This window comes from Puma concolor, chromosome D1 (genome assembly GCF_028749965.1).
Source record: "Puma concolor isolate L17-30 chromosome D1, mPumCon1.1.hap2, whole genome shotgun sequence".
Lineage (NCBI taxonomy): Eukaryota > Metazoa > Chordata > Mammalia > Carnivora > Felidae > Puma > Puma concolor.
The window spans coordinates 56,733,375-56,752,990 of NC_141676.1; the positions used below are offsets into that span (position 1 = coordinate 56,733,375).

General features: G+C 49.1%; 1 protein-coding gene across 2 annotated transcripts in view; it reads right to left on the reverse strand.

Annotated features, from left to right (window-relative positions):
* Nucleotides 1-1,104: 1,104 nt before the first annotated feature.
* Nucleotides 1,105-19,616, reverse strand: part of CLPB (ClpB family mitochondrial disaggregase) — a 143,099-nt gene continuing 124,587 nt past the window's right edge. For both annotated transcript variants that reach the window (XM_086678222.1, XM_086678223.1), the window contains 9 exons: nt 15,893-15,970; nt 14,619-14,674; nt 9,751-9,799; nt 9,030-9,187; nt 2,961-3,117; nt 2,422-2,495; nt 2,157-2,276; nt 1,827-1,931; nt 1,105-1,419 (listed from right to left, as the gene is read on the reverse strand). In XM_086678222.1, coding sequence (XP_086534348.1) covers nt 1,171-1,419; nt 1,827-1,931; nt 2,157-2,276; nt 2,422-2,495; nt 2,961-3,117; nt 9,030-9,187; nt 9,751-9,799; nt 14,619-14,674; nt 15,893-15,970 — 1,046 coding nt within the window. In that variant the 3' untranslated portion in view covers nt 1,105-1,170. The remainder of the gene's footprint in view (nt 1,420-1,826; nt 1,932-2,156; nt 2,277-2,421; nt 2,496-2,960; nt 3,118-9,029; nt 9,188-9,750; nt 9,800-14,618; nt 14,675-15,892; nt 15,971-19,616) is intronic.

A 19,616-nucleotide genomic window follows, 5' to 3' on the forward strand; every position in this document is an offset into this window, starting at 1 on the left:
CATTCCTCCATCACCTGCCCCCATTTTCTGCTTCCTGAAAGAGATCATCAGCTAACACAAAAGGAGAGTTCTAAAATGGCCCTGCAGGGTGATGGAGTGGTCATCAATGGTGGCTACTGTCGATGGAGCCCAAGGATGCACCAGGCCTTGCTGTGCCCTGCTAAGCTGGGGTTGAAACGTGGCTGGTTTGTGGAATGCCCTTGGGGGATGGTGTGCAGCCCCTCTTAGTGACAAAGAAGGAGACTGCATGGGGAAGCTATTCATTCCAGACTTAGTTGGGACAGCAGGATAGACAGAGCTGCTACAGACGTCATGGCCACTTGGGCACAGGACTGACTTCATTCTTTCTCTCCCTCCAGCTCCCCAATGTCTGTGTTAGATTCCTGAAGGAGGTCCCATAGAGCTGAGCTTGCTTGGTCATTTGGTACTGTTGTCCAGTTCCAGAGCAGAGCAGGGTAGTGACCCAGCCAGCCTTCCTCCTAGAGGTGCCTTATTCTGGCTTTGTTCCAAAGCTGGAGAAACATGGTCTGGCCTGACACCAGAATGTGTGGTGAGGGGGAGTAGCTACCACATGGCAGTGGAGTGGGGGATTCTATGGGTCCCTTCGCCTTGGAATTTTAGGGCATGGGAAAGAGGTAGCCTCAGCCTACACTGTACAACCTCAGTGCCTGGGCCTCTGCATTCTTTCTCCACAATCTGTGCAGACATTATAGGGACTCAGTTGCATGAGGGCCAGCAAAGGGTGGCAGACAGGTCGCAGCCTGGTCCCTGTCTTTCCTGAGCCAGATCTGTTCTTAGCTGTCAAACTTCTGAGCTTCCTCGGACCGTGATAAAGTTCCAGAGAGTATACAGGCCATGGGGATCATGCTGAAGGATAGAGAAAAGGGACTTCCTTCTCCTCCCTGCTCTGAAGAGGGTGGGAAGACAGCCCCTCTCCTGGGGACCTGTTAGCAAATTTTGGGCCCATAACAAATGGTCCAGGGGAGGGCAAAACCCCTATTTTTGATTTTGAGGCTAAGGAGGGGTCTTCCTGTGGCTGTGGAGGTAAACAGGCCTTAGGCTGGGTGGAGACGAGGTAAAGGGCATGAGGGGAAGATAGGGCGGTTGCCATGCCACAGCCGAGGGGTCTTTATTGGATGTTGAGGGCATGTATAGGTAGGTAGGTAGAAGCTAGAGGCTGTGGCACATCTTCTCAGGGTGTAGCGGTGCCCGGATGTCCAGTTTGTGGGTCTTGCTGTCCTTGTCGATGATCTCCAGCCGCAGCTTGGGTGGACGCTTCTCAGCCTGAGGTGAGGGCAGTTCAGGGCTCTTGAGCAGCTGCTTGTCTGAGTCCTCCACAGTGATACGCAGAGTACAGCCCCCTGGCAGCAGATCCTGTTCATAGGCGGCTGCCAGCTGGTTCACCACACGGCGTTCTACCTGCAAGTGACAGGTGAAGTGGTCGTCACCGCTGTGGCCTGGGCTAGCATGTGGCCTGAGCCTGGAGCCCAGGCTCCATCACTTACTGCTAGGGCAAGTCAGAAACCTCTGAGCTTCAGTTTCCCTCTGCAGAGTGGGGCTAAAAACACACAGTTTAAAGGACTATGCTAAAGACTCAGGGGTGTCAGTTTCTGAGGTTCCCAGCTCAGTTCCTCACTCCTAGCAGGGATTCATACTCGGTTATCCTTCAGGACAGGGGTTTTACTTGATCATCTTCTGGTTTTGGTTGTGAAGGGGCATCTGCTCTGGGTATGAACTATTCCAGGTTGGGAGCCCAGGGGCTGGGTCTGGGGCCCTGGGGTGGGAAGTGTAGAGGTGCCTTACTTCTCTAAGGATCCTGTGCTCACCTCATGCTTGATGGAGCGGGCGCCATAGTGCACGTTGTAGCCGTCGACCAACACGTCTGCCACCTCGCGGTCCCAGAGCAGCGTGATATTGTGCCTTTGCTTGGCCTGAGACAGGTCAGATAGGAGTGTGCCTGCATGTGGCCCAGTGCTTTCCATCTCTCACCACTCTGGCCTGAGGCCTGGGCCTGTGAATGACTGTGTGCCCCTGAGGCCACTGACCCACACCACTGTTCTCCAAGCCTCTAGGAAGGGGGTGCTCCCAACCCAGTGTTCCCCAATTTCCAACAGGCAGATGACCCATCCCCACCCATAGGCAGTTCCTATTCTTACTCTCTTGGCCCAGAAGTTCAGTTCCTTGTTGACAAGTTGGATGAGCTCCGAGTGGCAGAAGGGGAGGAAATAGACAATCTCATTGATTCGTCCCAGAAACTCATCCCTCCGGAAGTGAGCCTGTAGGGCCAGGTTAGGGGTGGGGTGAGCTTTGTGACCCAGAAGGGGTAAAGGGAATTACTAGACCCCAAAGGGGAAGACAGAGAGATGGCTAAGGGGGATCTTCCCACCCAAGACTCCAATAGGAAGGACAAAGACCTCTTACTTTCAGGATGGGGCGAATCACATTCTCCTTGAAGTTCTTTGAGATGGTAATCTTGTCATTAATCTGGACATCCCCTGTGGAAAAAGAATCATAAATTGCCTACTCCCCATACCTAGGGAGCTTTGGGAACTGTGTCTGCCTCGTGGCCCCATTTATGAAAAGAGATCTGGTCCTGCCCCTGATGGTCTGTGATCCTGGTCAGGGTCTCAGGCTCTCTACGCCTTGGCCTGCTCTCCACCTGAATATTGAGAGGGTTAGAACCGGGCACTTCCTGAGGCCCTTCCATCTCTATGTGCTACAAATCCAAAGCTCAGGATTCCTTAGGGTAGGAGTTGTATGAGGGAGGAACAGAGGGGGAGAAGAGTCAGGACAAGACTTGAGTTCTGACTTGGAAGAGGGGTTTGAGGGTTCACTTCCAAATAGAAAGATGACAGATGTGGCCTCCTGTTTGATGTCATCCTCCACCTCCTGGGGAAGAGATGTGCTGGTGGTCTGGGCACCTGCTCAACTGCCCAGACAGCTCAGGCTGTGTGCCATACCAAGGTTTTCAGCAAGACGGTTATGGCTCATCTCCAAAGCCTCCTGCCGCAGCTGCAGGGCATGCTGTGCGATCTCATCACTGGCCACATTGGACGTCATGATGAAGATGGCATCCTTGCAGTCGATTGTCTTCCCTTTTCCATCCGTCAGCCGGCCCTGGGAAAGAACAGTGACTCCATGTTCATGGAGGGTTAAGCCTGACTACCTCTTCCAGAAGTTCTCTCTAGAACCCTCAGCTGCTCCCTCCTCCCAGTTCTCTGAGCACTATTCTCACACCTAGGCTGCAGTGCTCACTGCCCTGGGCTGCAACCACTCCACCTGTTGAGAGTGACTTCAGGCAATATTGCACCTCTGTTTGTCATCAATAAGGGCCCTTGATTCCTCTCTGGCACCCTGGAAGTCAGCCTGATTAAACATGCATTTATCCAACACACTTCCTTGGCGGCCCAGTCCGGGCCAGGCTCGAGGCTCACCGCACCTTTGACATTCTCCTCCTTAAGAGAAGAAATGCCACTCAAGAAACCAGCAATGACAATTCAGTGAGTTAAGTGGTATAAGGTCACTGTAGGAGTTCAGAGGAGGGTATTTTATAGGGCCACTGTGAAGACTAATATGGTCATGTTGGTTAAAAACCCTTAGTTAACCAAACTATGCAAATGTCCTGAACTGTTATTATGACAGCAGACAATATACATTTGCTGTATCAAAATGAATGACATGAACTGAAACCAGTATAAACTCTGCATCTTTATTTATTTTTTTAATTTTTTAATGTTTATTGGTTTTTGAGAAAGAGAGAGAGAGACAGACAGACAGACAGACAATGCAAGCGGGGAGGGGCAGAGAGAGAGGGAGACACAGAAACCAAAGCAGTCTTCAGGCTCTGAGCTATCAGCACAGAGCCTGATGCGGGGCTCAAACTCGCAAACAGTGAGATCACGACCTGAGCCAAAGTCAGATGCTTAACTGACTGAGCCACCCAGGTGTCCCCAAATCTCTCCATCTTTAAAGCCATCCTTTTGCCTGACAGAGAGGAAGAGAAAACAAGGCTCCTCTTTAGCCAATGTGGGAAGTTTCCTTGGAATCTTTAGCTCTTTCTGAAGTGACACAGATGAAACCATCTATACAGGAGACAGATGCACCGAGAAAAGATACAAGGAGCTACAGTAGAAGGGACAGAACAACGAAGAAAGTATAGTTGTCTGGGGCCACTCAGTTCAAGGGCAAGAAGCTCCACCTACTCAGCAAACATCAAGGCTATGACTGTACAACAACAGCACTTTATAGTCATTTATGACAAAAGCAATGGTCAGGGCCTCGCTGAGCAGAATTGATGGGAATAACAACAGTGGACACCGATGGGGCACTTCTACATCCACTGCAGGTCTCCTGTTTAGTGCTTTCCATGTGCTCCCACACTCTTCCCACAAAGCACAAGCTCATGCCAGGCCAGAGACCATGGCTCTGGGGACAGGTCACTGACCTCAACCTGTCAGCTCCTGCCTGCCCCAGGCTCGGATGGTAACTAGTCCTCCTTTAACAATTCCCATTCCCTGGTGGTATGGACCTGACTCAGGGTCAGCCCTTGCTTCTAAAGCCAAAGCAACGGCAGACTAGCCCTGGCCCTCAGGGGCTAAAGGGGAAGAAATGTGCATTAACCTAGCACCTACTCCATGCTGGGCATGGTATCTGGTGCTTGTTAGCCTTGCTTTATATGGGTCTTTGACACAGGCCTCTCAGAAAGTGTTAGTTCCAAGGGGGTCTATTTAGAATAGATGTGCAGCTCAAGTCCTAATCACTTTCTTGTCCCTGCCTTGGGTGGGAAGAAGGGAAAGCAAGGGTGGAAGCAGATAATCTTTAGCTTTTGCCATTAGCTTCCCTATCTATGAGTTATAGATCAACAGAATCTACCTGGGGGCAATTCTTTTTTTCCTTTTTTAACATTTACTTACTTTTGAGAGAGACAGAGAAAGAGACAGAGTGCAAGCAGGGGAGGGGCAGAGAGAAAGAAGGAGACATAGAATCTGAAGCGGGCTCCAGGTTCTGAGCTGTCAGCGCAGAGCCTGATGCGGGGCTTGAATTCACGAACCATGAGATCATAACCTGAGCCGAAGTCAGATGCTCAGCCAACTGAGCCACCCAGGTACCCGGGGGCAATTGTAGTTTTGAAGACCTGTTCTGTGCGTGTGTGTGTGCGTGTGTGTGTGTGTGAGATGTGTCCAAATGTGCGCATAGGACACTGTTCACAGAACTCAACCCCAAGGACTGAGTACACATGCTGCTATACTGGCTAGAGCAACAACCAACAGCAATTTCATTCCAGGATCAAAGCGCTGCTTCTAACTGGGCCTGTGGATGGGTCCTAGAGGGGTGACGGGAACAGGTGCAGGGTAAGACTGACCCAAAGGATGACTTTCAGTGTTCATGTCTTCTCTTCCTCAGAGTCTTTGGCAATAGGATGTGTCCCAAAGAGGGAGTTGTCACTGGCACACCTCCCAGCAGTGACTGGGTGGGTGTGAATGCTACCCTGGGTTATAGGGGTTGCTTTCCCACTGCTTCCATCCTTGAAGGGAAGAGCAGGTTGGGCTCCTCAGGAGCCAGTCTCTTCTTGGGACTTCTTCCCTGTGCTACAGGCTCTGGGGTCATAGTCCTGCTTGGTGTTTTGGTGAGAACATTAGGGCTCCTGCTTCTCTGGATCCAGGCTTGTGAGAACTGGGCTAGGTGGGAACGAGGGTGCTTCCTTCATGCCCTCAGACTGGATCATATGCCCCCACAACTCCCGACAATTGTAACTTATACTAGCTCAGCATGCACCACAGTGGGCTAAAATGCTTTTTGCTGCCAGTCTGCCCCACTCATTCATGAACACCAAGGCAGACACTGTGCATCCTGTGTCCTCTCTGCCCCACCTGAACCACATTCCCTCTGACTTTCCTGATAGGTCACAAGGCTCTGGGTTAGCCTTTTCTTCTCTGCACACTACATACCCCCTAGTTGAGAGATCTCATCCCTTCCTATGGCTTCCATTACCCTGTCCGTGCTGATGCGTTCCTGAATCTCTGCTTCCGGTCCAGAATTGTACTATGCTCTAGATCTCTCCAACTGATGACTGGCCTCTCGGACACCTCCATCTGGTCGTCGTCCCTCAGGCATCTCATTTTCAGTGATTTCAAACCTCAGCAACTCACCTTCCTCGCCAATCTGCTGCTCATCCTCCTGTGTTCCCTGCCTCAGTCAATGGCAGTAGCGGCCATCTTGTCACCCAGGCCAGAAACCCTGCAGCTGGCCACCCCTGGCCCCTCTGTCTCCCCTCAAATTCAATCAAATCACTGAGCCCTGCATAGTCAGCCTTCCAGGAGTTCTGGCTAGCCTGTGGCTCTGCTTTAGAGAAGGCATCCTCAGCTCTAGCCTGGAGGCTTCAACAGCCTCCTTGCTGCTCCCCGTCTGCCTTCCAGTCCATTCTCTCACCAATGCCTTCTCTCAGGCTAAGAAGACAGATCTTTATAAAGTAAGAACCTGGCCATGTTTCTTTCTTGCTTAAAGTCTTTAAAAGCTCCTTACAATCTAACAAGTAAACCCATACTTCATCTCCTGGGATTGTAACTGGTCCCTGACAACTTACCCACTCACCTCCACTGTTCTGTTCTCACTTCCCTTCTGTAGCCGAGCAGTGCTGAGCAGCTGCAGTTCCCTGGACAGGCCAGACGGCCTCGCGCCCCCGTGCTTCGGCACAGTAGGTGTCTGCTGCCAGCCCTTCTCCGCTCGTTCGCCTAGAACCTCCTGATTTATCCTTGAAAGGTATACTATATTCCTGTTGAATTAAGTTACTTAACAGAGCATTTCCCCTGACCTCATGGGCTCTGGGAATGGTTGGACTAAGATAAAGTCCCTGTCCACAAGGAGCCTATAAGCATAACTCTGGCTAAGTAATCTTGGATGACAGCTTTGGTCAATGGAATCAAGGATATAAATTTCAGGAATGACAGTAGGCTGGTGGGGGCTGTAGGAAGGGATTATTATCAACTCCCAAAAGGTAGTCAATGGAGTGACAGTAGCAGGGAATGGGCGGACAGGGCTTACATATGGAGGCGGTAACAAGTTCTAGGTGGTGCTGGTTGTATTTCAGTCAGCAGCTGCCTTCCCTCTTTCTGGGCCAAGGTGGTCATCAGAGGTACCTCTCCAGGGATGTCAGAAACTGTTGTGCTCACGCTCCCTGAGCTGGGCCCTCCCTTCCTGTGAATGCTTCACTGCAGATCTACCTCTCTCTTCTGGTCCTACCTGCATGGTAGTTCTTAGTGAAGCTGTAGGCTCTGAACTGGACTGCCTGGGTTCCAACCTTGGATTCTCTCTTCCCAGCTGTATGACCATGGGCAAATTACTTATCTCACTTTACTTCAGTTTCCATATCTTACACAGAGGCAGTAATAAGAACTATCTTCGTAGGGATGTTGGGAGGATCACATGAATTGATACAAGTAACTGTTTTAGACCAGTGCCTGGTACATAAAGTCAAAAATTTCAACATTATCATGTCTCCTTTCCACTTATCTACCTAGGCAGGGAGCTCCCAGAGAGAAGGTCTGGGTCTAGTCCATAGCTGTGTACTTGAATCCCATCAAGAGACTAGAATAAAGTGGGAGGTCTTACAGCACAGATGTGGGTAACTAATATATGACTTTTGAAGGACCGGCCTTTATTCCTCAGTGGGTGGTCTGGGGACAGGGAAGAGCTGGGGGGCTAGGAAGACAGCAATGAAACTAGGGCAGGGACAAGGATACTGGGCCATGTGGGGAAGGTGATGGGCAGCTATGGGGATATCTGGATCTGGGTCTTCTTGGTTTGGCACCTGGTGTGCTATTTGGTCCATGAGGAGTCCCTTCCCACACCTCATCAAGTACACTTGCGACATGGGAAGCAAAACCCCTCCTTGCTGTCCCAGAGCTGGAAGGGGCTAAGTGGAAAAGTGGGCTGGACTCCATCTGGACATATATTGGTTAATATAGCCCCGGCTTGGGAGCAGAGGAGAAGCCTCATGCTCAGTTCCGCCCGGCCTCTAAAGGAAGAGATCCAATCCTCCTATGATAAGCTCTCCCTCCCCTGCTTGAGGTAAGGAATGGCACAGAGTAGGAGAACTGGGGCTCTGGAATCAAATGTATCTGTGGCCCAAACCTGGATCCTCTGTATAATAGCTCCATGGCCTCAGGCAAGTCATTTATAACCTCTCTGAACTTCAGTTTCTTCTTCTGTAAAAAATGAGACAGCTGGGGTGCTTGGGTGGCTCAGCTAGTTGGGCGTCTGCCTTCGGCTCAGGTCATGATTTCATGGTCCATGAGTTTAAGCCCTGCGTCGGGCTCTGTGCTGACAGCTCAGAGCCTGGAGCCTACTTCAGATTCTACGCCTTCCCTTCTCTCTGCCCCTCTCATGCTCATGCTCTGTCTCTGTTTCTCAATGATAAATGTTAAAAAAAATTTTTTTTAATTAGAAAAAATAATAAATAAATAAATAAATAATGAGACAGCTGTCACTGCCTGGCTATTGTGATGATTAGCGGTGGCGTTGTTAGCACAAGCCTAGTACACAGAATGTACTGAAAAGCAGAGTTCTTATTTAGAGCTTACCCTACCGGAAGGAGGTTATCTAATTTGTGGTGAGCCTGGAACTCCTTGGAAGAAAAGGGCTTCACAAGCCAGAAAGGTTCTTGGAGCTTATCTTGGATACAGCCTCCTTCTTTGTCACATGAGGTCCCTGATGCCTAGAGATGGAGCAGAGCTGGAACTAAAAATTCATGTCTCTCTGTCTTGGTACCTCTGCTCCATGTCTCTCTAGAAGGCAGTCTGGGCAGCCAGAAAATGTCAATCCTTGGGTAGTACTGGTCTGTCCTCAAGTGCCCAGCCCAGGCCCTGGTCCAGAAAGGGGGCAAAGCATCATTTGCTAAGTGACTGAATACACATTGGGGGCAAAGTGGCAAGTGAAGGGATCAGACAAGCCTCTGGGCCCTTGATTCTTGATTCACAGCACCCCATACTTTTGGGGTCCCCTCCTCCATCCCAGCCCAAAGTCACTTTCACCTCATCAAACAGCTGCAGCATGATAGTAAGCACATCTGGATGGGCCTTGTCGACTTCATCGAAGAGCACCACAGCATTGGGACACTGTTTCAGCTTCTTGGTCAGCTGGCCACCTTCTTCGTGGCCAATGTAGCCTGGTGGGGACCCGATAAACTTGGCTACCTGGAGGAAGGAAGGAAACATATTGAAAAAGCCTTTCTATGCTTTTAGTTTCCGATATGGGCATACATAGGAAAATGGCTTTATTCATTAAGATTGCCTGTGCCAAGGGGCACCTGGGTGACTCAGTTGGTTAAGCGTCTGACTCTTGATTTTCGGCTCAGGTCATGATCTCACAATTTGTAAGTCTGAGCCCCACGTTGGGATCCATGCTGACAGCATGGAGCCCGCTTGGGATTCTCTCTCCCCCTCTCTCTAACTCTCCTCTGTGTGCGTGTGCACATGTATTCTTGTACACTCTCTCTCAAAATAAATAAATAAACTTAAAAAAAAAAAGACTGCATGTGTCAACAGGGACAGTCAGGCTTTCTCCTGGGGTGGCAGGAATCCTGCTGTAATGAGAGAGCAGACAGATCTTCTTTATGCTTGTTTTTCAGAGCAAGTCCGATACAAAACAGATCAGTGATCCTGCTGCACACATATGCCCCCAAAGGACAAATCCCAAGGCAGAATCATGTTGATTGACAGATCCACCAAACCACGTTTTACCAAGGACTCTCACTCACCTCATGCCGCTCCTGGAACTCAGACATGTCCAGCCTGATGAAGCCCTGTGTGGAAACAAGCAGGAGTCCATTTGGAGGCAGGAAGGTAGAGGGAAGGGTTAAGGAGGAGAGCTGCTCAAATAGGCCCTAGGGTTTCAGACCACACCAACCAAGATCTTCTACCCCATTCTCACCATAGTGGGTTTCTGTTCACTCCTCCCCCACATGATTCCCCCCCATTCGCTACCTTAATAAACCTAAGTCATATCCCTGCCCTTCTAAATCTGGCTCAGAATGTCTCTTTTTTCAGGCTTCTACTGGTCTGATTACCGTATCACCCACCTTCCCACCCATCCCACATTTCCTGAGGGCATCTTGTGTGTGCTGGGCACTGGAGCTACAGCTGTGAACAAGTCTTGGTCTCCGTCCTCAAGGAGAACACCTCAAGTAGGGGCAGACATACATGGACAAATTCGGTCACCATCAGTGTGGACCATGATGAGAAGGAAGGGAACAATAAATACCCAGACAGCTCCATGGTGCCCTCAGCTGTGCAGGTCTTTATAGGGACATGCCCCTTTGTTTTAGTTTTCTTTTATGCTAAGAAATCTTTTAATTTATTTAACAGCTATCCATATGGCAGCTTACAGCCCCTCTCTCTCCACCACTGGGCCTAGGAGTGATCTGAAGGGAACCTCTGGGGTGAGGTTCAACTATGATTAGCCTCAGAGGGAGCGGATGTGTGTGTGTATGTGTATAGTATGGGATCTGTGAGTTAACACAGGCAGAGTATCCACTCCTTCTCACAATGGATTTAGGGAGTGAAAAGGGAATTCACAGGTAGCCTGTCTCTCTACTCACAGCCTGGGTTTCCCAGGTTCCTCTCCTAGTGGCACATACTTCCACCTTAGAAAGTGCACTCACTGAATATGCTTCTTCTGAGGGCTGGGGATGACAGGGTGCCAGGAGCCTAGAGGGAGGTAGCTATTTATGTCTGAAATCCAGGCCACATTCTAGCTCTGCTGCCGGTCAGAAATTCACTCGGTGACGTAGTTTTTCTCTGTTCTGTTCACTCTGTACCAGAGGTAGAGGGCAGCAGAAGAGCCTTGGCAGGGCCTTGGTTTCCAGTCCCAGTTTGGCCACTGTCTGTGTGGCACTGGGCATGCTGCCCCCCTCCCCCTTTTTGAACTGCAGTTTCTTCCTATGTAACACAGGCCCTGTTTCCTCTCCCTGGCTCACCAGGGGCCTGAGGAGAGACCTAACCCAAGAGGTAGAGGAGGGCTGGAGAAGTAGTAAGGCAATGTGGAGGTGACCACTGCTATCCGAGAACATGGGGCATTAGCCAGAAAACATTTTCAGAGGGTCCCAGGCAGCTCAGCCAAGAGAAACAAAGACTTGAGGAAGAATGGGAGGACAGACATGAAGAAGTCGGGAGTGCTTCCCAGAGGGAGCAAAGCATTGGAACCCATGAGATGGGTATCTAATGATAATAGCTGACAGTCACTGTGTGCTAAGTACCTGGCAATGTTCTAAGCCAGCTGCTCTACAGGGCTCAGAACATGTACAAGTCTGTAAAGTAAGTATTCTTATCATCCCCACTTTTCAGAAGAGAAGACTGAATCACAGATTAATGTAACTTGACCAAGGTCACTCAGGTTTGACAATTTAGCTCCAAGTCTGTGCTCTTAGCCACTAAACTCTACTGCCTCCTATTTCCTGCTCTGTCAATCAGCAGGGCTCTTGGCAGTCTTCATCTGAAGAATCCTGGGCTTTGTGCCGATGTCAATTGTCCCAGGATCCAGAAGTATAGGCTCTACTGCTCACTTATGTCAAATAATGTGGGTTCTCATCCTAGTTCTCCTACTGATTTGCTAAGTAACTTTGAACAAGTTTCAGGGCTTGAGTTTCTTGGCTTGAATACTTTTGGTTTCACATGATCTTAGTTTAGGATGAAGTGAGACAACAATTATGACAGTAATATCCAACATGTACTGATTGATTACTACATGATAATGATGGTGTCCAGCGTTTTACATTATTATCTCAATTAACTTTCACAATAATCTAATCAGTTAGGCACCATTATTGGACCCATTTTATAGATGAGAAAACTGATGTAAACAGAGATCCCAGCAAACTCCAGAGTAGCTTAGAATTGGGGTTTGAACCCAGGCAGGTGGACTACCCTTGATTCCAATAAAGAAATTATAAAATTGTACAAATGAGACCTTGTGAGGCAACCAGGTCCAGAGGTACCAGTGACCCTTTTCCAATGAGGAAACTAAGGATCACAAAGCCAGAATTTAAATTCAAGCCACCAACTCCCAGGCCAGCATGCATTTCATTTAGTCAGCCCTACTCTACCCTTTTTATGACACGACACTTCCTATGAATCATTCCTTGGGTCCTGTTGGTGTTGGGTACAGTTTAAGACTCTCGGATTTTGAAGGTAGGTCTCAAACTTGCCTGTTATATGGCCAGAAAATGTCTCTACTAAACACAGACTCTGAGGTGAGCTGGCCCACAGGCTGGTACAAGTAGGAGTTTTACGGAAGCACCGCCTAGGATTTAAAAATTAGGGGCACCTGGCTGGCTCAGTCAGTACAGCGTATGACTCTTGACCTTAGGATCTTGAGCTCAAGCCCCATAGTGGGTGTGGGGCCTACTTAAAAAACAACAAAATAAATAAAATGAAAATTAAATACAGAGACAGTTGTTCTGGGCTTCTCATGCCTCTCATCTCCCTATGTGACGTGGGGACAAACTGACAAGTTTACAATCTAGTCTCCTACTGTAGCTGAGAACAATTGTATTGAGAGAAGAGATGAGAAACTGGATTCTGATTTTACCTCCTCCCCTCACAAATGAACTTGGACAAGCCCTTACATGTTGTAGGATCTCAGTCTTCTCATCTGAAAAGTGGATCTAATTTAGCATCGCAGGATCAAGTAAGACAGCTGATGGGGTAGTGCTGCAGAAAGTACCAGATGATGAACACACACGAGACAAGGGATCAGGCACTTACTTAAATGTGCCAGAGCCTGAGCTCACTGTGATTCATATTACCTCACTGCATGCTCACAACCATCTTAGACACAGGATTGGACAGCTTCACTTTGAGGCAAGAGAGCTCAAACTTGGAGGGGTTAAGTAACCCACTTAAGGCCAGGAGAAAGGAGAACTGGAGCCTGTACTGAGGAATGGCTGGCTCCAGGGCCCTGACTGCCCAGCCCACTGCCTCCAAGGGGTGACGGTGTACTGCAGAATGCCATAACCATGCTTCTAGGAGCCCCCGCACTGGTGTCAGTCTGCCCCTCATTCAGATGCTCCAACTGAAAAATGACTTGAATCATCAGTCTCTTAGCAAGCCCCGCCTGCCTCCTACACCAGCAAATCAGACCATGCTTTCCCTTCTTCCACTGTGTATGAAGACATATTAAGACAGCTTGGATAAGGAGATTATAATTTGTAATTAAATATTAACCTTTCTGACAGTATTAAAATTAAACCACTCAGAATTCTTCATTCCTAATCAGGTGGTTCCTGCCCGTAACTGTATCTTCCCTAATAGTCCTGCTAGTTTATGGCTCTTTCCAGAGTGCTAATTGTTTCAATCGCTGCCAACCTGATGAATTGTCTTAAAAATGCTATTTTGGTTGCAGTATGTTAGCATGCTGTGTGCTGCTTCTTGCCTACTGCCTGTCAAGTGGGTCTGCTTTGGGTTTGGTTGAGGCAGAGCACAGCTACTGGCAGAGCCAGGAAGGCTTAGGAGCCTTTAGCCAGTTATTAGGCAGACGGGGGCCAGGGATGTGGCTCCAGAGGACACAGCCTGAGCTACCTTGTTTCTGTGGTGCCAGGCCCTCAGGGAGGTGGCAAAGGGGTGGTGAGGCCAGAAGCAGGAGGAAAGGTGGCCAGGACTCTGCTGCTGCGGCAGTTTGGCTGGCAGAGGCCTGAGCAATTCCTCATTGCCTCAGCTGCAGAGGTCTTCCATAGAAATTAGGTGAGGGCATCTGGGGTCATGGGCAATCTCAGGTGGTGAGCAGGGGGACTTTAGCTTCCACAATGGAAAGACTGGTGGAAAGAAGAATGTCTGGCTTTAGTTGAAATGTTTCTACAATCTCCAAGGATGTATCTCTTGGACGTTTCTCTCTGCATGAAAACATTTACAGTCTGCCTAGAGGGTGCCTGGGTGGCTCAGTTGGTTAAGTCTGCCTAGAAAGTCAAATTAAGCAGGTCTTGGAAAGCCAGAGTCTGAATAGATATGGGACAGGGACAGCCTTCTCCTATGAAGAGTCCGTGGGCTTTGAGTCATGGGGCAAAGGGGACTATGACCACACCACAGGTTAGGGCATAAGAAATCATGTTTAAAAGCTCATCTACAATGGAGAGAAGCAATAAGGCATCTTCTCATTCTTGTTTTCTTCTATAGGCCCCAAGACTCTAGCATGGTCTTGATGCACTAGACAGTAATAGTATGTTTCTAAAGCTGTTTCCTTGTTCAGCCTGAGTTCCTCAGGTAAGGGAAAGTGTCTTAAATGCTGAGTTATTAGAATCTATTACAGTACCTGGCCAAAGTAGATGCCTAAAAATGTATGGATGAATCTCAGTGGGTTCTCCCAAATGCCCCAGGAAGCAGGCAGGGCAAGGATTATTTTTCCCATTTCATAGATTAATAAATGGAGGCACAAGGAGATTGGATAACTTGCCCAAACTCCTGGAATATTTGGTAGCCAAGTTGGGGGCCAGAGCTGAGGCCTGCTTTCTGGGTCAGGGCCCATCTTTTTGATTCACTATTGACAGATTCAGAGAGCCTAGAATTTTGGAGGCTAGCAGTAATGGCGAGGTTTCTATGGGCTGCACCTCAGGCCCAGATCCTGGCCCTTACCTTTTTGGCATCTTTGTGCATATATTTGGCTGTTTGCTTGGCCAGCTCTGTCTTTCCTAGTAAGACGGAAGGAAGAGGTGTTCGGTTAGGACCAGATGACTATCTCCTGGAATGAAAGAATATTAGAAATGCATGGACACTGGAAATAATGTATTTTATGGGTGGGAACACTGAGGCTCAGAGAAGGTCGGTGACTCTCCCAATGTCACTGGGAGAATTAGAGGTGGTGCTGAGACCAGAATCAAAGTGTGTTGCATCTTGATTTTTCTGTGGATGGAGACTGAGACTTTTTCTCTATAGCAGCATCCTAACAGTGGGAGGTTGACACTTATAATCCAGAGCCAACTTCTCCTTTGAAGCCCAGTGCAAACCTTGCCTCTGACAGGAACACCCTGACTTCCTGGTCACTGCACTGCATCTCTTTGGACACTCATGGTCTTGCCATCCAGCCAGGCCCTGGAGCCATAGGCCAAACAGAGGCTGGGAGAGGATAAAGAATACCTCTCCTTGGCTTCACAGCCTTTCTTTGTAACATAAAGAAACAATGACAATACCAAAGCGGTGGCTCTAAGGGCCATTTGGTATGATGGCCAAACCTTTGGAAGTCACTGTCTAGTACAGGAAATCAAGTTCTACAGTATCATGGTGAGGTGGCAGTAATCTACATCTGGGGGAGAGCTAGGCCCATGAAGATGCTGAGAGGGGAAGAAGAGACAACAAATGCATGAAACTCCCCAAAAAGACAATGGTGGGAGGTGGTGGTGCAGGTCAGGGGTCTGTGAGGATGGAGAGTGAGGGAGTGAGGATGCCTCAGATAATCCAGCCCAACTGGCTAGAAAAATACCAAACCCATTTGACTGAAACCAATTTTGCTATGCACCCCACACTGTGTTGGCCACCAGGGGCTTTCTTTAGCTTGCTAGAAGGCTATGTCCCAAGTTGTACTAATAAATAAGGTTGGTGTGCTGGGCAGTGGAGGTGGTTCAACTGTTCCCAAAGGGCAGCCTCTGGGGATGCAGAGTGGCTGGACCAGGGCTAACAGACCCCAAAGGGCCTGGTTGTCCAGGTGCATCAGGCCCTATACCACAGCTTCTGGAGGGAGGGGCATCATTCCAGCTGTTCCTAATGTGACAGACAACCCTCTTTCTGGCTCTGTAATTTGGAGGCAGTTGTTTTGAGAGCTGGAATTCAGAAGTGGGCTGTGTGACCCTGGCCCATAGCAGCTGGGGCTCCCTCAGCACTCCTTCCCTACTTGCCGTTCTGCTCCCAGTTACCTATTCCAGATGATCCCAAAAAGAGGAAGACCAGAGGGTGTTCTTCATCGTACCAGCCATTCTCCTTCCTCCGGATCGCTAGGGCCAAACACACAAGATGGGGGGGGGGGGGGGGGGGGACAGTGAGGGAGGCAGATAAATCAATGACACAAAAGGCAGGATAATTATCACTAAGTATACAATATGTTTTACTGCTCTGCGCCCACTCAAAGTCCTCACTACCATTAGTGCTGCCTAATCTGATTAGCTGGCAAGGCCCCTAGAGACACCTAATCAGGTTAGCATGGATTTGGAAAGCTGCCCAGAGCAGATTTCGGATAAAGTTTTCCAGGATGAGCACTCAGCGTTGCCAGGGAAACTGAAAGGCGGGTGGATGGTGAATGGAGGTGAAGGGGGCAGGGGGCTGGTGAAGGAGAACTGGAGAGGAACTTTAGCTCTCAGAGGGCTGGTTCCACTTCTACTCACGACTGGTGGGAGACTGAGCCTGCCTCCTATGCAAATGCAAGAGACAGAAGCCCATGGCAGGCCCTGAGGGATCTGGGGTATGAGCTCTGGACTCTTTCCCACTTGGGGAAACCAAGACCTAGTCTGCTGTCTGGAAGTATAGCCAAATGTACTTTCTGGAATCCAATCAAGGGTAGTGTGGAGCTCAGGGCACAGAGGGGTGGACCACATGGTTGGCACTGTCACTAACCATGACCTCCATCAGGGAGAAATGGTGCGGGAGTGGGACAGATATGTCCCAAGTTCCCTGGGAGTTCAGCTCTGCCAGAGTGAGACCTGACCTCCCCTCTTTATTTTTTATTAAAAAAAATTTTTTTTCCAATGTTTATTTTTGACAGAGAGAGAGACAGAGCATGAGCAGGGGAGGGGCAGAGAGAGAAGGAGACACAGAATCCAAAACAGGCTCCTGGCTCTGAGTTGTCAGCACAGAGCCCGATGCGGGACTGGAACTCACAGACCGCGAGATCATGACCTGAGCCGAAGTCGGACGCTTAACCGACTGAGCCACCCAGGCACCCCATGACCTCCCCTCTTTAGGATGAAGTATATAATCAAAGGCTGTGCATTCAAGGTGAGGAAATTAAGTGTCCAACTACAGAGTGGGAGAATCAGGCTCCAGAAGCATCACTCAAGTATAAGAGCAGGGGGCAGAATGAGGCAGAGCCATTAGAAAAAGAACCATTTACTGGACAAGCTATCTGCCGGGCACAACTAGAAAAACGGTCAACATTTTTTTATTACTCAAGACCCACACAAACACCCTGAGAAGTAAAGTATTATTCTTAACTCCATTATACTGAGCAGGAAACTGAGGCCAGAGATAAAGAGATTTGACCGTCATGTCACATAACTGGTAGATTACTACTAGTTGGTATAGATGGTAGAGTTACTTCTCTCTCTAAACAGGTTTTCTTTTTTTTGCTCACATATGGCTGCTTTTAAAAAGTATCCATTCGGACTGCATTAATGGGAATGTGGCAGTCAGAAGATAGAAGGGGACAGAGGACTGTGCAGGGTTGGTCTACAGATGGAACAACGTGTATGCTCTGGTGCTCAGAGTGTCAGGGGGAGATTAACAAAGGGATATATGTCAGAAGACAAGGCCTGGAAAACAAGTCAACTGAGAAAGAGTTGATGGCCTTAGGGAAGTGTCTGCTGGTCCTGAGGTACAAAGATCCTGTGTGGTACAATCTGTGACTGGGTTTCAAAGAAGTAGCTACACAGATCAGGGAAGGCTTTCTAGAAGAAGTAGGACTAATAAGGGATCATGAAGGCCAGGAAGGATCCGAAGGGGCAAAGGTGGCCGGCATGACACAGATGGAGAAACAGGAATGAACATGAATAGTTGTGGGTGGGATCAGCTTACCGTCTCAAATACCTGCCATAGCACTTCAGGTCTTTGCTGTGGTCTTTCTCAACTCAATCTCTAATGCTGCTACCTAAAGAACTTTCTAGTTCTGGCCTCAGCAGGAACAGATGGAAGTGCAACCTTTTGGGAGATGCTCTCTGTGAATCATGAGGGGGGCCTGAGAAGACACTCAAGTCTAGCTTCTCTAAACTAGCTGATCCAGCCCTATGGAAGGCTTGGTTCTCAGGGGAATCCACTGGCCTCACAGATACCTGAAGGCTGGGAATGACAAGGGGCAGCCCAAGCCTGGCTGAGAGGGAGTCCCCAGTGTCCTGACAGAAATAAGAACCTGTGGGTGGGGGCTTTGGGGAACGTAGAGATACAAGATGGCAAAGGTTAGACTGTGAACATGATGTGTGGATGTGTTTTGGGGCAGGGGTGAGGCAGGGGTCATCTGAAAGGAGTCACATTCTTTAAAAAGTTGGGTGAATTGAGAGTGTAGGCTGAAAAGCTGAGCATGAACTGGGTTCAGGCTTCTTGGGGTTTTGGGGGGAGAGAGAAGTGCCCAGGCATCACTTAGATAGGTGGCCTAGGGGAATTTGGGATCCTCCAGGTGTCATGAATCTGAGGTTCTGATCTTGATTTCTCTTTCAGGAAAGCTTCCCGATCACTGAGAGTTGCACATTGCTGGGCTATGCAGTTCAAAAGTGCCATGGAGAAGGTGGAATTGGATTATGCCTGGGGCCATCTTTTCCCCTTCTTTTCTAATAATGCACCTGGGAGAGAGCTCTTTATAATGCCAGGCAGACTCCACTGCACAGCTGTCCCTGGCCAATTCTGCCAGACCCAGGGCATGGATCTGGGGTGGGCTTGATCTGGTCCCCCTGTGAAACAGGCGAAATGCCAACCATTAAACAATTACAACTCTGGATATTTCTAATAATATCTGAAGAGAAAAACGACCAAGCAGATGGAGTCTGACAGAATGAAAAATGGAAGCAGCTAGGAAAGACTGAGGAAGGCAGGCCTCAGGGTGTGTGGTTGGCAGGGTGGCTGATGACCATGGCTGGTCCTGTTGGGCTGGGGCAGAGGCTGGGACAGAGACCCTGATGGGCCACTTGAGATGTGCCATAGGTATCGATGTTCTCACTGTGGACCAGCAACAGCAACTTACTCTGCTAGCACTTTCCAGTGTATCAACAACTTGCATAGACATAACTTCATTTGAGCCTCATTATGACAAAGCAGGCAGGGCAGGGAACTTGATTCCCTTCTTATAGATGAGGAAATATGTGCAAAGAAGTTAGGTAACCTATTCAAGTTACACAGGTAAATGAATGAAGACCCTGGGCTTTACCCCAAATTCTGGCTGACTCTGGAGCCTGAACTGGTGCTTCAAGAGTTTAAAGAAAGAAGTTGGCTCTCCCTGGCCACAGCACCTTGTCGTACCCTAGCCTCACCCAGAAAACTGTCTTTTCTGTAGTCTTCTAGTCTGGCTCATTCAGCCTTTGATACATGGCTTCAGGAGCTCCTGTCCTCCAACAGTCTCCTGACAACTGCTCTCTGGGCTAAGATGATGTCAGGGTCCCCGAGTGGGCAGCTGAGCCCCTTCCCTGGCCGGTCCCATCTCTGTGAGCTCCAACAGGCCCGGCTGCCTCTACACAGGCTGGGCGAGCAGCAGTGCCTCCTTGCTGTGTTCTTCCCCTTAGCAGAATGCCTGCCTTCTCCTGGCCATGCCCACCACCACTGGACCATCTTAAAACTCACATGCAACAACCTTTTTGATTAACTCTACCACCCCACCTCTACTCCATTAACTCTCGGGGTCTGTATTCCCTGGTCGACTTTCACCTATGGGGTGGTATAATAGAC